This window comes from Erythranthe guttata, chromosome 10 (assembly GCF_056151865.1).
Source record: "Erythranthe guttata isolate IM_541 chromosome 10, IM_541, whole genome shotgun sequence".
Taxonomy (NCBI): Eukaryota; Viridiplantae; Streptophyta; class Magnoliopsida; order Lamiales; family Phrymaceae; genus Erythranthe; species Erythranthe guttata.
In genome coordinates, this window is record NC_142542.1 from 17475604 (window position 1) to 17490169 (window position 14566).

The following is a 14566-nucleotide window of genomic DNA, read 5'->3' on the forward strand; positions in this document are numbered from 1 at the left end:
ACTTTGGTAAATATTGGAAACCGTTATCTACCCAACTTACATGGGTTGGGTGATGGTTGAAAACCAATTTAATGGGTTGGTTGGTGGTTTGGTTGATGGGTCATCCATCTAAATATTTTTTAATTTTTTATTAATATTTTATTACTTGTTTCAACGTTATAACTTTTATAAATTAAATGCGACTAGTTCAATAATATTCAAATAAAAAATTCAAAACATTACGGGCATATATATTGCAATTAAACATAAATAGTTCAACAAATAATAATCGTCCAAATATTTAGACTATATATCTTAAAATTAAAATAGTTCAAATTAGGTAATTATGTTAGATTTATTGATTTTAGGATTTTGGTAAATATTAAACAATTTAATAGATGTGATATAAAATAGAAATTTAAAATTAAAAATATTAAATATTTTAATTAAAATCTATAAATAATAAATTAATGAATAAAGTTGGTTGGCGGATATTAACTGACTAACCAACTTTTTAGCATATTAGAAACCATTATCGACCCAACTATACATGGGTTGGTTGACATTATCGACCCAACTTAAATGGGTCGGTTGATGGTTGATTAACCATCACAAATTGTGGGTCGAGAATGGGTTGGTTGGTGGTTAAAACCGATCCATGCACAGCCCTAATCTACAAGGACCATGCACTAATTATCTACATTTTCATCAATTAATTAACTATTAATTAAGAACCTAAAAAGAGGGATAATAAGTCGTTAATTTGATTCAAAACGGAGGGGGTAATTAATTACTTTAGAAGAATTGAATATTTCAGCCTACAAATCTATGCAAAAAAATCAAAGAGATGTGGTCCTTTGTGTTTCAGAGTTGGCAATGGGTTGATTATAGATATAATGGGTTTGCCTATACTCGAGAATCTGATCGCTGAAAAATATATAAAACCGAAACCCCTCCCCAACATGTATAAATATAAATTACCGATCTCAAAATGGTTTAACTTACTCGTCCCCAATGAGTTAGTTTCAGGTCAAAAAAACCACCCGAAAACCCGAAACCCGAAACCCGAAACTCGAAACCCGAAACCCGAAAACCCGAAACCCGAAAACCAAAACCCGAAATCCCTACCCGATAACTTTTCCATATTGTAATTATTCTATCAGTCAAATCCTTCGTTTTCATTTATGTCAATGAATACTTTGACTGGACGATTCATGCATTATCTAAATTGTTTATTATGGAATTTTTTTGTCCTTTAGTTTCGCACCGTTCTTAGACTTCTACTTCTCCTAATCGAAATAGTAGAATTTAATTTTCTTTTTTTTTTTGTTTACAGTTTTTCTCTTCTTCTTTTTTTCTAAATAATATTTTCGATAATCCATTTATTTTTTTCTTTTGAAACTTTTCAAAGTAATTTTGTTGGGTAAATTACAACACCCCTGAGGTATGGTCAAATTACGAAAGAATCCCTCATGTTTGGGTTAATTACAACTACCCTCAGGCCTCAATTATAAATCTTCTTACACGTCCAACATTGAGGTGTCTAATTTAGTGGAATCTTCTAGATTATATGGAATATTCTTAATTTTGTACTTGTTTTATCCCATTCGAGCTCCACATTTTGAAGCAAGATGATCTTAAGATGTGCGTTTTGGCTTGTAAAATATCAGACTATGGTGCATCAGAAACTGCATTTTTGCACAAAAAAATATAAACTAGAGAACATTCCACGTAATCTAGAAGATTATGTTGAATTTGACAGAATAAGGGTGGACGTGTAAGAAGATTCATAGTTAAAGGGGTAATCATAATTATCCAAACATAAGGATTTTTTTTCGTAATTTGACCATACCTCAGGGGTGGTTGTAATTTACTCTAATTTGACCATATAAATTGTCCTTATAAACTATATTTATTAAGAAAATAAGGCAAAAATGGCCAACACAACTTTAAGCTCCAAGAATTTGCTGCAGCAGATATACTTTTAAAACTATAACTTGAAATAGCTTATTTTTCGAGCAAATTACGGCCACCCCTGATGTAAGCCCAAATTATAAAAATGCCCCTCTTGTGACGATAATTATTTATCGTCTTACAAAAAATCCCCTCATTCAGAAGGTAAATTTGACACCGTAAAGGTTGAACGTGTAAGACAATACATAGTTGAAAGGGTGTCTGTAATTACCCAAATATGAGGGGTTTTTTCATAATTTGAGCATATCTCAGGTGGTGGCCGTTATTTGCCACTTATTTTAGGATAAGCAAAACCAAAGCTGCATTCGCAAACACTCGGGAAAATAAATTGTTGACAATAAAAATAAAGAGAAAAATGTACGAAAAAGTAATCTACAAATGAAACGGAAACGAAACAACGTTGTAAAGTAATAGAATAATGACGCGACAAAAGAAGGAGCTAGGCTATATTAGTTGTGCCTGTAAAACTTCGAAATATGATTCTATATCAACTATTTGAAAAATGCAAGCTAGACAATCTACTAATGAAATCTCAGTACAAAACAATACCGGTAATTGTCAAACTTCCCTTGGTTCAGTATCGACACAAATCACGAAAATTGCCTGTGAAATTTCTTGTCCGAAAAATTTAGCCACCGCCTGATTTAAGTGTATTACTCAACCTATCCAAATAGAAAATACAGACAAAGCGCGTAAGGCAATAGAACAACAATGAGACGATTAAGTTCAATAATGGGATCAAAAAACAATGTTCACATTCCTTATTAATATATAGCAACACTTGCTACGAAATTCGACGTAAAAAAAATAAAAAATAAATAAAAAAGATAATGATAAAATCTGATAACAAATTGATGATCTAAATATAACTACTTGCAATTATATTTTACAAGAAATCGAGATACCAGGGTATTAGGGGTATAAGGTTTAATTCAGCAAAGACAAATGACAAGTTCTTTCACTCTTGTAGTGTCAAATTCGACAGAATCTTCTAGATTCGATGGAATGTTCTCTAGTTTGTACTCGTTGTGCAAAAATAAACGAACAAAAATGCAATTTCTGATGCACAACTATCTGATATATACAAGCCAAGAGACACGTCTTATGATCGTTTTGTTTCAAAATGTGGAGCTGGAATGGGATAAAACGGGTACAAACTGGAGAATATTCCACATAATCTAGAAGATTCTACTAAATTTGACACCGCAAGAGTGGAGATGTAAGAAGATTCATAGTTGAGGGGTTGTTGTAATTACCCAAACATGAGGGGGTTTTTCGTAATTTAATGGGATGAATAAAATTTAAGGACATATGGAGAGGGATTAATGTAAGAAACGGATTACGCAAACACCATTAGGCAAAATAGTTCGTAGTGCTTACCAGTCTAAGCCCTCGAAAAGGCCTTCTCCTTTAATAGCAGAAGTTTTAAAGATAGACCATTGTCGGTTCTTTATCTTGTGTAACTCTAATGCCTCCGTTACTGCAGCATCATCAAGTGCACCCGGAAGATCCTGTTTTAACCAGTCACCATCTCAGAAAACAGGGTTCGTCTACGTAGACGAATAATACCCTCGCACTACTTTTGAAGAAAATTAAATCAAAAAATCAAGAAAATAATAATATCCCGTTATTGTACAAACCTGTTTGTTCGCAAATAAGAGAACCACAGCACCTTTTAGCTCTTCCTCCTGAAGAAAAAAAAGGCCATTATGTCTTAAGCAGCTTTCTGTTCGATAAGGTCAAAAAGGTAAATAAACATGTACTGAATAAACAAGTTCCAAGCTTTTGTACATGTACGAATAATCATAGCTAGAGGGCATATGCGCAATTTTAGTTAATTATTAAAGTTGACTAGTTCTCCTACAGTGACCATGCACAAAAAACAGTTTCAACGGATTCATGTCTGTATCTTGCAAAAAACTATCTACGAAAATGAAGAAAGTCTAACGAGCTCCACTAGTCAAAAAATTTAGCATATTTTATTTATCGATAATCTTTTATTGACAATGCATTGCATTGTGGGTGAGTAAAAGCAGTTTGAGAACTACATAGCATTGAGGGTCGGTAAAAAGAGTTAACTTCGTGAAAATGCATCAGATCGGAGAATGTATACATATACTCATTCTTTACGATAAAGTCAAAAGGAATTCCGTTTTCTTACTTTCATCCTAGCTTAACCAGTACCTCAAAATGGAAGTTTTTATTTCTTCTCTAGTAATGGATATGTTTTTTGGCAGGAAATCGTAAAATTAAATTACTTAATACTTTTACTACATTATATGGGGAGTCGTTTTATATGGATGGGTGTTTTTTGAAGATGAAGGAAAAGGAAACTTATATACCCGGAAAGATGAGATAAAGTGAACAAAAGAAAGAGTACCTCCAATATTGCATGAAATTCTTCTTTAGCAACAACCAGCCTATCAGTATCACTCGAATCAACAACATATATTATAGCTTGCGTGTTTGGAAAATAGCACCTCCAGTATGGCCTAAATACATATATAAAAAGATAAACCAAGCATACAGTGAGTGATAGCTACAGAAAACAAAATGACAACTACTACGAACAAAATTTAATTTTCTCCGTTTGAATTGGATTAACAAATTCATCTTCTATATGCCATAGTACCGCATTAATATTCTCAACCAATCCTTACTGCAGTATGACAAGTTAACATTATGCGTTACAAGACAGAAAAACGAGAATCATCAAAAAAATATATGTCCATCATTATCTTATATATGAAACGCAACAAAAAACTGTTACATCGGACAAATAAGCACTAAACTCTGAAGAACAGAGAATAGAAAATAAGTTACCTGATACTCGTCTGTCCACCTGCCATGAGCAAATGAAATGTCTATGTTAAACGAAAACATTGGCAATAATAAACGAAAAAATGAAAAGAAAAAAAAAAATCACGCAGATAAGCAGACGCGCACAAGCGAGGCTGACAAATAATTTTGCGCCACAATTTGCTCGGCTAGCAACTATTTCACATTCATCCCCACTTAATAAAAAATGATTGGGTCAATATACCGAGTCGTAACCAAAACAAACTTACCCCGAAAGCCCACATGAGACATTTCACATAATAAAACAAGAGCAGTGTAAAACCTATTTCAATACTTCTTGGATTAGAAATAACGATGCAATCTTTACGGACATTAATAAGGCCTCGTTTGGTTGGGGATATTAGCTATGATTAACTAAATAGCTGTACTTTGTCTGATGTTTGGTATACCCAATAACTTCCTGGGTCGACCCGGCAATATTATGTTATCATGACTTATCTTACCTTTTAGGGAGCTTTTTTATTGGATCTTTCATGGTCCAATAAAACAATTGGGTTTTATTAGATTATTTAGGTGATGTTTGTAACAGCTTATTTAAAAGCAGAAGTTAGTGATTATGAGTTAAGTTGAAATTAAGTGCTTATTTCTAAAAGTTGGGGGTGTTTGCAAATTAGGCGGAAAATCAACTAATATAGAAAAAGCAGGTACATGGGTGCTTTTAAAATTATACCTTAAACCAGCTTATTTTAAGAGAAGCAAAAGCAAAAGCTTGTTTTGCAAACACATAAAAAGAGATTACGTGCAGAAAAAAACTCATAATCTATTTCTAAAAGCTTTTGCAAACTCATGGACTCCCATGTCAGAGAAAAAAACGAGAAGCTTCAGCTAATATTTTATTCGAAAGAGATGCTTTAAAATTCAAGTTAACGAACACAATATTCACATCAAAACAAGTTAGACGTGAAAGAATGTACCTAGATCCCAAACTTGAAACTTTATATTGTTATATTGCACAGTTTCCACATTGAACCCGATTGCTGCAAAGAAAAAAAAAACGTTGACATGTTAACTAATACACAATTTTACGCATCATGAATTCCACTCTACATAGATCAACCATCTTCGAAGTCGATAAAGCATAAAGTATCGGGTCAAGACACACATTAACCATCATTAACATAAAATTAAGAGCATAGAATCATGATAGATACATAATTCGGAAAGAGAATATTTACTTGGAATTGTGGAGACTACTTCACCCATCTGAAGTCGATCTGCAATAACAAAAAATCACAAATTATATACATACATCTATATATATATATAGAGACGTGAATCAGGCACAAATGGAAAGGAGTTGAAAGGAATAATTCATACAGAGAATGGTGGTTTTTCCGGCATTGTCAAGCCCCAGAACGAGGATCCGAGCTTCCTTGTTACCGAACAAGGACGAAAACAGCCGCGTAAAAACTATTCCCATTTTATCCCTCTCTTTTCCTAGTTCAGTACGATGAATCCAACACTAAACCGGGAATCAAACGATAATTGAAAACCCAGATCCGATCCAGCCACAAAAAAAAAAAAAAGTACCCCTTTTTTTTTCCTCCTGCAGAGAATTGAAAGCAAATTATCGTAATTATAGTTGCACAAAAAAAAAAAAAAAAAAAAAAGGAGGAGGAGGATTGTAGTTGAGTACCGGAGGAGAATGGGAGGATCTACCTGAGAGGGTGGGTACAATTCTTGGGGTGATTTGATAATAAGCGAGAATTGGTGGCGAATTTTCTGCCGCTCGACGGATTTTTTGATAATCGGGAATGAATATTTAATATCAATTGATATGGAATATGGGAAAAAGTTTATAAGGAATTTATACAGGCTGTAGAACAACGATGAGGAAAGGTGAAGGAAAGAGAGAACGAAACATGTGTTTTACCCGACCCGGAAATAAACGGCCTTCTCTTTTTATATATTTTTTTTTTTTTATATTTATACTTTTATATATTTTGTTTCTTATTGAAAAACTATTTTTTTTAAAAACAAAATACTAATTAAAGGGTGTTTTAGGAATTGACTCAAATGAAAGATTAACAAATAGGGGTGTTCATCACTTCGGTGAACCAATCGAACCATGTTGAAACCGAAATATTTTTGTTTGCACCTAATTCGTTCGTTGAACACGATTAACGTTGTGGGATCCCTTTGAGAGGTCTGCAAAGGAGTTTCAGAGAGCTCATGCCGATCTGTAAAACGAGAGAAGGACTGATGCTGGAGTTAACACTCTGACGGTCAGGTTAGTAGGTGTCGAAAAGTGTTTGTCGGAGGATGTATGCTATTTTAGGAAGAAAGTAAAATTGTGAATTGATGATTAAATAAACTCTCCTTCCATAGTAGGGGGTAGACTCCTACTTATATTTACCTTCATCGGGCTCCAAGAGTTCCTAAAAAACTGGCCTAGAAGCATATCGTCTTGCCGTTTATGTCAACTCGCCGCACGCCCCATGATAATCCGGCCCACAATCATCATTACCTTACCTAGTCGCCCCTTAGCCATGCTCTTAGGTGAGGCTTGTTAGTACGACATTAGGGTTGTTTCCAGTTTTCAGGCTTACGCTGAACATCTCGACATTTAATACTAGTGTCAGATGCATTATATATCATTGATCAGTCATTAATTGTGTTCGTCAGGACGAGTGGACGAGTATCCGAGCGCAACACGCTCGACAACTAATGATGACATATTTCTTGTCGAGGCCCGCTAGGCTGAAGCGCTCGCCTCGTTGGGCACTCATAACCTTGTTGAGCTATCACGGCTTGAGCCTTTCGTCTTATTGACCTATTTAATAGGAGGTACTTTAGTTCAATATGGTATACCGAACATTTGGTGTTCGATTTTTCGTTTCCAAAATTTCATTTTTTGGAGAATGTGGAGAACATATTTCAATAACCCATCTGTCCCAAATTGACTGTCACTTTGGGATTTTTTTTATTCCATATTATCTGTCACTTTATAATTCCAATGATGCATTAACTATTCTTTTCTCAATTATGCCCTTAGCAGTTATTACTCTTAATTAGTTGAGATATAATTAATAACATGGATATTTTACTCATATTATATGTTTTTTTTTTCCTAAAATCCACACATTTATTAATTTTCTTAAAGTGTGCACAACAACCTAAAAGGTCAATTATTTTGTAATGGATGGAGTAATTCGATATATATATATTTTTGTTTCAAAAATCTCAGTAATTCGGTACGAAATCCAATTTGTTCGGTAAATCCATCTCGAAGTTTGGATAAAAGATTCTCCACGTTCTTCATCGATATATCGAATTGGATTTTTTCTCCCTTAGTTTTCTTCATATTTAAATTCTTCTTTTTTAAGTACTTTTTATAGTAGTAGTTTATTATTCGATCTTAAATTTCATTGGAACCCTATGCAAGTTGTGATTCCACTTATTTCTTCGACTCGGTTTATGCTGCACTACACTTGATCAAAATAAAATCATAAAATCGATTCCCTACAAAAGTTTTAGCAGGGCGCGAGCACGCGCGCACACACACACACGTAATTTTCATATAAATAGTCTCGGGTAAAAACAATATATTGCATAATCTCCAATAAATTTACATCACATTAAGTAATTCTAACTTTTAAGAGGTGAAAAAAAGGGGCTTGGAATTAAATCCCCCACCATCTATAGTGCAGATTGGAATATCATTTCAGCCAACTCCTGCAACAATGAAAATTAAACGAAATTAGATTTTACTTAGTGTTCGGTTAAGGTCGCAATAATCTTATCTTGATTAATCTCAATATCTTGACAACCAAACGAAGGTTCTTATAATTAATTACCTGCTTAGCAGAGGCAACTTTGGGTTCACCCCATTCGATAGCCTTCTTCTCGAGCACGTCGAAATCCGTCTTGCCAGCCTGTAAACATGTAATATTACGTCATCCACTAAAAATCAAACGAAACGGTTTCTTCTTTTTTATAAAGAAAATTAATAAAAACTAACCTCTATTTGGGCCCCTAATTCCGTGTCGAAACTCTGATACCTCTTGCGTACAAGCTCATCCAACGAACCATCCTGCTTCAAAACAGCGTTAATTTTACCTTATATATATATATATATATATATATATATATATTTACTTATTATTATATTAATTTTTATAAATTTATGAAACGGAGAAAAAGTATTGACCTCGATAAGCTTAGCAGCATTTCGGAGACCACGTGCTAGAGTATCCATACCAGCAATGTGAGCAATAAATAAGTCTTCAACATCTGTGCTTTCTCTTCGCCTATTAATTAAATACCGACATAAGTCATGCATATAAATATAGAGCTAAATTATTGAGTCGTTTCAGAATAATTTGAAATATACAAATAACGTTTCGTAAAATTAAATTAAGACACCAAAAATGAAAAGAAAAACCTACAGTTTTGCGTCAAAATTGAATCCACCTGGAGCCAATCCTCCCTGTAATGCATAAGACACGTACCTCGGTTTATGAATTTAATTTTAAATTTTTTTTTTCTGAAATTTAAAGAAACGTACATTTTTAATAACGGAGAGCATAACTAATGTCGCCTCTCCTACATCCATCATAAACTGGTCCGTATCCCAACCTGCAACAGGGCCGAAAATAAATTGTGAAAAATGTTCGACTTTAGTAGGAAATTTTGAAAAAATAAATAATTTATGGTTGAAAATACCAATTTGAGGGTCGCCGGTATTTGCGTCAATGTTCCCCAATAGACCATTAATTCTTGCAGTCTCGATTTCGTGATGGCAGCTACAGGGTGGAATTAATTCGTTAAAGCCTAATTAATATAACGGTATAAAGTATAATATTTTATTGAATTAATTAATAATTTGAATGAGGAAAAATGACAAACCTGTGACCGGATAGAGTTGCGTGGTTGCACTCGATATTCAATTTGAATTCATCTGTACGAAAGACGATGAAAAAAATGATTAAAATCAAAATTGCCTCTTACAATTAATTGGAAATTAAAAATAAAAATAAAAACATGTGAAATTAAAGAATCGTGCGACAATTACCTATTAATCCATATTTACGGAGGAAGTTAGCAGATGTTGCAGCATCCCAGTCGTACCTGGCATGATGGAGATAATATGTCACATAGTGAGAATTAAATTAATTAATTGATTGATTAATAATTGACGGAATCGTACTGGTGCTTTGTTGGCTCCTGGGGCTTAGGTTCGATTAGCAATGTTCCTGAAAAATTAAATGTCGATTATCAATAGAACAAAAATAAAAACGAAACGGATTAAAAATACGAAGAAAAAATAATTACATATACAAAATAGCATTATTGAATTAACAAATAAAAAATACAAAGAAAAGAAAATACCGTTGAACCCAATTTTCTTCTTATGAGCAACTGCAGCTTCGAAAAACCTTGCCTACGAGAATACGACAGCCACACAATAAGTGCTTCAAATTTCACGAATACAAAATGCCAAATACTTGAACATATTATAAGAAGCTCCGTAACGAAATATTTATCATTAACTTTTATATTCATATAATAGGGAAAATGAATATTAAAAACCGACAACCCGTCTCACCATGTGATTGAGCTCTCGTTCCATATCGGTGTTCAAAAGCGACTGATAACCCTCTCGACCACCCCAAAAAACATAGTTTTCTCCACCTAGATAATGTGTAACCTACAATAAGTCGAACATTAAACACACATACACATATATATATGTGTGTGTATATATATATATATATATATATATATATATATATATATATATATATATATATATATATATGTATATATATATATATATATATATATGTATATATATATATATATATATATATATAAATATATATATATATATAGGGTAACGGCCACCCCTGAAATAAGATCAAATTACGAAAACCCCCCTTCTGTTTGTGTAATTACAACAACCCCTCAATTATGAATCTTTCTAAACGTCCACACTCTTATGGTGTCAAATCCAACAGAATCTTCTAGATTATGTGGAATGTTAACTCATTTTGTGCAAGAATGCAGTTTATGGTGCACCACAATCTGATATTTACATGCCAAGAGACACATCTTAGGATCATCTTGTTTCAAAAAGTGGAGCTCAAATAAGGTAAAACGGGTACAAACTGGAGAATATTCCACATAATCTAGAAGATTCCACTAAATTTGACACCGCAAGGGTGAACGTGTAAGAAGATTTGTAGTTGAAGGATTGTTGTAATTACCCAAACTGGAGGGACTTTTTCGTAATTTGACCTTATCTCAGGAGGTGAGGTGGCCGTAATTTACCCTTTGTTTTTTCTTGTATAAATGGAAAATGACCACTAACCTCCATAGCTTTCTTGACCTGTGCTGCAGAATATACATATACTCCTAGTTCAGGGCTGTATTGGAAAAAAAAGAGGTAAGAATATCGGTTATGAAGTAACGAAATAAACGGGACGTAAAATTTAACCAAATATATGAAATCGTTTTACCTAGTTGCAGCTCCATGCATATATCTAGGATGGTAGAACAACTGAGCTGTGCCCCACAAAGGACGAATCTTCGTCCCCTAATTTTCACACGTAGAAATAGAGTACGAAAAGAATCACATGAGTGTCTATTGTTTCTAGGGCAAAATTACCTCAACTCTTGAGGTAAGATCAAATTACAAAAATACCCCTCTTGTTTGCATAATTACAACCATCCCCTCAACTATGTATTGTGTAATTATGTAAACAAGAGGGGTGTTTTCGTAATTCGACCTTACCTCAGGGGTGGCCGTAATTTGCCCTTGTTTTTATATAGTAACTTCTCAAAATTAAATTAAAAAATTGAAAACGCACAAATTGCAATGATATTCGCAAAAGTAAAAACGGAAAGCGTTCGATTTTCAATACGCGTAAAAGTTACCTGAAGGTTTTTGGCAAGAGCCACCACTTCATCCAAGTTAGCATTTGATTCCTACAAAACATTACAAACAAATATCAGCCAAGTTTCGTATATTTAACTTCTTAACATATTTAAAGATTTTTGTTTTTTTACTAACCTCGATCGTTTCACCATCGGGAGCAATATCCCGATCATGGAAGCACCATTTATCAACTCCGAGCTTCTCTATGAACTCGAAATTCGCCCTCACTAAATCACAAAAAAAATCGATAAGCAAACTTTAGTTTCCCGGATAATAAAAATCAAGAACTGAAAAAATTACGGAGCTAGCAAATATGTATGTATATATATATATATACACATACTTCTTCGTTTTGCCATTGCCAAGGAATTAGTGCCGTCTTCCCATGGCCAATTCTTTGTCGGCGAACCAAATGGATCGGCCCCTGTTCCTCGAAACGTATGCCAAAATGCAATACTGAACCTCATCCAATCCTACAGCAAATCGGGATTTTTACAATACGTACACACATCCACATAATAATATTTCTAAATTGCTGAAAAAAAGAAAAAAAATCCCACCTTCATTTTTTTACCAAGAATCTCCTCTTCGGCATTATACCACTTAAACGATAGATGATTCTTACTCGAAGGTCCCTGCATTAATTAGGGAACGAATGCGACTTCAAATCATAAACTATTTGACATTTTTTGTAGCCAAATAAAAAAATAAATGAAAAAAGCGATACGAAATATTTTACCTCATATTTAATATTTGGAATGCCCGGAAAAAATTCCCCTTCCCATTCACTACCACCACCACAATTACTTTCGATATCGGCAGGACATGTCGGCGGCCCCACAGAAGTCTGCATTTCATTTTAGGATTAAATTAAAAAATTTCCTTAAAATCAAACATCAATATTATTGTTTGTAATCAAACCCTTCAATTTTTTTTTATTGAATTGAATTTGACAATTAAACATCAAATCAACAGAAAGATAGCATCTTTACCACTAAATTAGAGACGGTATTTAGAGAAAGAAGAAACAACAAGAACTTGGCGATCTTCATTTCAGTCTTCTCTTGCAAAACTGAAGCTCTGCAAATAAGTACGAGGATGAATCATCAATTTCTCTGATAAATGATAATTGTCGGGAAAAAAACAGCAAAAATTCGAAACACAAATATATATGCAATTTTTTTTCAAAGATCCCAAATTAACCTAAAGTATATCGATACAATCAAGTCCTAATTACCATATTACTATCAAAAATTCAAGAACAGAAAAAACTACTCTTCGATCGTAATTCGTAAACCCAGCAGCACAAACAAGAAAACACAAAAAACCCATATTTGTGTGTGAAGATTTATGCCTATATATATATATATGTATATATATATATATATATATATATATATATATATATATATATTTGAAGAGTGAGAAACTACTTACAGAGAGATGGGATTTTGATTCGTCAGACGAGACGAAAACAGCTGAGCGTATAATTATATATAGCAGGAAAAAAGAAAACTCTTCGGGCTTCTGGATTAATAATTTGGATCACGGAATTATTTTTTCACAGAAGATATATTGATTTGAGGATAATTTTATTTGATAACGATTATTTATGAAAATGTTTTAGTATTTATGTTTAGCTAAAATAATAGTAATCCATACCTCGCGTGTTTTCCCTATTTTGCCCCTCAGTTGGACAGAAATTGCGGTTAGTATGCTGACCAGTGCGAGGGTAGAATTGTCATCCGTGACCATGAGTGCGGTTAGTGTTGTGCACGCAATGCTGATCTAGCTTATGATTGCCCTTATCCACATAGTTTATTGTCAAATAATTAAGTTCTGAGTCAGGATGACGTGGCAGCCTAGTCATCAAGTTTATCCGTACTCTCTTGTTGACCTTTTAGAACTAAATAAATAGAGGCAGTTGATTATCGACCAATCAGTTGACTCGACTCGACCCGACCATTCGACCCTATAAATTAAAAAAATATTACTTGACTCGAATCTTGTAGATCGAATAATAGGTGACAACCTACTTCATTGGTCAGCACAACGTGTCACGTGGTGGTTATATAGTTACAAGTTATAACACCATGTCGCAATTTGCTTATAACACCATATCGCAATTTGCAACGCCTCATCAATTTTACTAAATGAATTAAAAATTTCATAGATTGATAGTCTAGTTCAATAATTTGATGACACAAACTAAGAATCGAACATATTACAAGCCATGTTCTTGAAATATTTGGTTGAATGGATCAGTTTTTGGGGTAAATCAACCCGTTCACACTTGTAATTAGGGTTATGGCAAAAGAACACGACAATTGAAATGTGTGTGATTTATGGCTATGGTTCGATAATGGATTTCGAAATGAAGAAATGAAAAGTGTAAATAGAAATGGAATCAAATAATTTTTGAAATCACAAAGTATATGATACGCGTAAAACCTACGTATAAATAACCGCAAGTGTACAGTATCGCGTTTTGCAGAATAGTGAATTCCGGATATCGATCCACAGGGAATTAAGTTCCTAAATCTACCAAGTACCGTAATTATACTATCCTAAACTTTATCTAGACGATCGTAAGGGATGGGAAAAATGAAACCAAAAAGAAACAATAAATAAAAACAACGGTCCGCCAGTATAAGCGAGGAATTCCGACGTGTGATGGCTTCTAGGGTAAAATCCACCAATGTACTATCGATAAAGATCTACAAATCCGAATCTATTGTCAATTCTATGTTCGCTAACCCAGACACTAAAATACCCTAACCCCCGTCTCCAGTGTAGTTAGAGTCTACCCACAGGTCCGACATCTCCGTTCAGAACCTGATATTAAGAGAGCATTTAGGTCAAGTCCTTAAGGGC

At 33.7% G+C, this 14566-nt stretch overlaps 2 protein-coding genes across 5 annotated transcripts; both read right to left on the reverse strand.

Moving 5' to 3' along the window:
• Nucleotides 1–2268: 2268 nt before the first annotated feature.
• LOC105952318 (ADP-ribosylation factor 1) lies at nucleotides 2269–6711 on the reverse strand. 2 transcript variants are annotated; one of them, XM_088824021.1, is made up of 9 exons: nucleotides 6449–6711; nucleotides 6130–6358; nucleotides 5988–6026; nucleotides 5727–5789; nucleotides 4777–4795; nucleotides 4334–4445; nucleotides 3594–3641; nucleotides 3334–3464; nucleotides 2269–2615 (listed from the first exon to the last, which is right to left on the reverse strand). In XM_088824021.1, exons 2-9 carry the CDS (start codon nucleotides 6230–6232, stop codon nucleotides 2582–2584), a joined length of 549 nt encoding a protein of 182 aa, XP_088680147.1. In that variant the 5' UTR covers nucleotides 6233–6358; nucleotides 6449–6711; the 3' UTR covers nucleotides 2269–2581. The 2 variants fall into 2 exon arrangements, with proteins under 2 accessions (XP_088680147.1, XP_012831314.1); XM_012975860.2 differs by having other exon boundaries at nucleotides 6472–6698.
• Nucleotides 6712–8283: 1572 nt separating this feature from the next.
• On the reverse strand, nucleotides 8284–13306 carry LOC105952317 (xylose isomerase). Of its 3 annotated transcripts, none has more exons than XM_012975858.2 (21): nucleotides 13130–13306; nucleotides 12685–12772; nucleotides 12432–12539; nucleotides 12253–12327; nucleotides 12036–12165; nucleotides 11828–11919; nucleotides 11692–11742; nucleotides 11274–11350; nucleotides 11126–11180; nucleotides 10361–10462; nucleotides 10144–10195; nucleotides 9962–10007; nucleotides 9827–9882; nucleotides 9661–9712; nucleotides 9478–9557; nucleotides 9320–9390; nucleotides 9201–9241; nucleotides 8963–9062; nucleotides 8774–8845; nucleotides 8610–8687; nucleotides 8284–8487 (listed from the first exon to the last, which is right to left on the reverse strand). In XM_012975858.2, the coding sequence occupies exons 2-21, from the start codon at nucleotides 12742–12744 to the stop codon at nucleotides 8452–8454; spliced, it is 1434 nt and encodes a 477-aa protein (XP_012831312.2). In that variant the 5' UTR covers nucleotides 12745–12772; nucleotides 13130–13306; the 3' UTR covers nucleotides 8284–8451. The 3 variants fall into 3 exon arrangements, with proteins under 3 accessions (XP_012831312.2, XP_012831313.2, XP_088680152.1); XM_012975859.2 differs by lacking the exon at nucleotides 13130–13306 and adding an exon at nucleotides 12930–13082; XM_088824026.1 differs by lacking the exon at nucleotides 13130–13306 and adding an exon at nucleotides 12968–12986.
• Between the last annotated feature and the right edge of the window lie 1260 nt (nucleotides 13307–14566).

Bases quoted from the DNA above. Each gene is read 5' to 3' on its own strand.
- LOC105952318 (XM_088824021.1), bottom strand. From the start codon at position 6,232: ATGGGAATAGTTTTTACGCGGCTGTTTTCGTCCTTGTTCGGTAACAAG. The intron at 6,027-6,129 runs GTATGAATTATT...TTGTTATTGCAG, and splicing joins CGGAAAAACCACCATTCTCT to ATCGACTTCAGATGGGTGAA. The intron at 3,465-3,593 runs GTTTGTACAATA...TGGTTAAAACAG, and splicing joins TCTTATTTGCGAACAAACAG to GATCTTCCGGGTGCACTTGA.
- LOC105952317 (XM_012975858.2), bottom strand. From the start codon at position 12,744: ATGAAGATCGCCAAGTTCTTGTTGTTTCTTCTTTCTCTAAATACCGTC. The intron at 12,540-12,684 runs GTAAAGATGCTA...AATGAAATGCAG, and splicing joins ATACCGTCTCTAATTTAGTG to ACTTCTGTGGGGCCGCCGAC. The intron at 9,883-9,961 runs GTACGATTCCGT...CCATCATGCCAG, and splicing joins CAGGAGCCAACAAAGCACCA to GTACGACTGGGATGCTGCAA.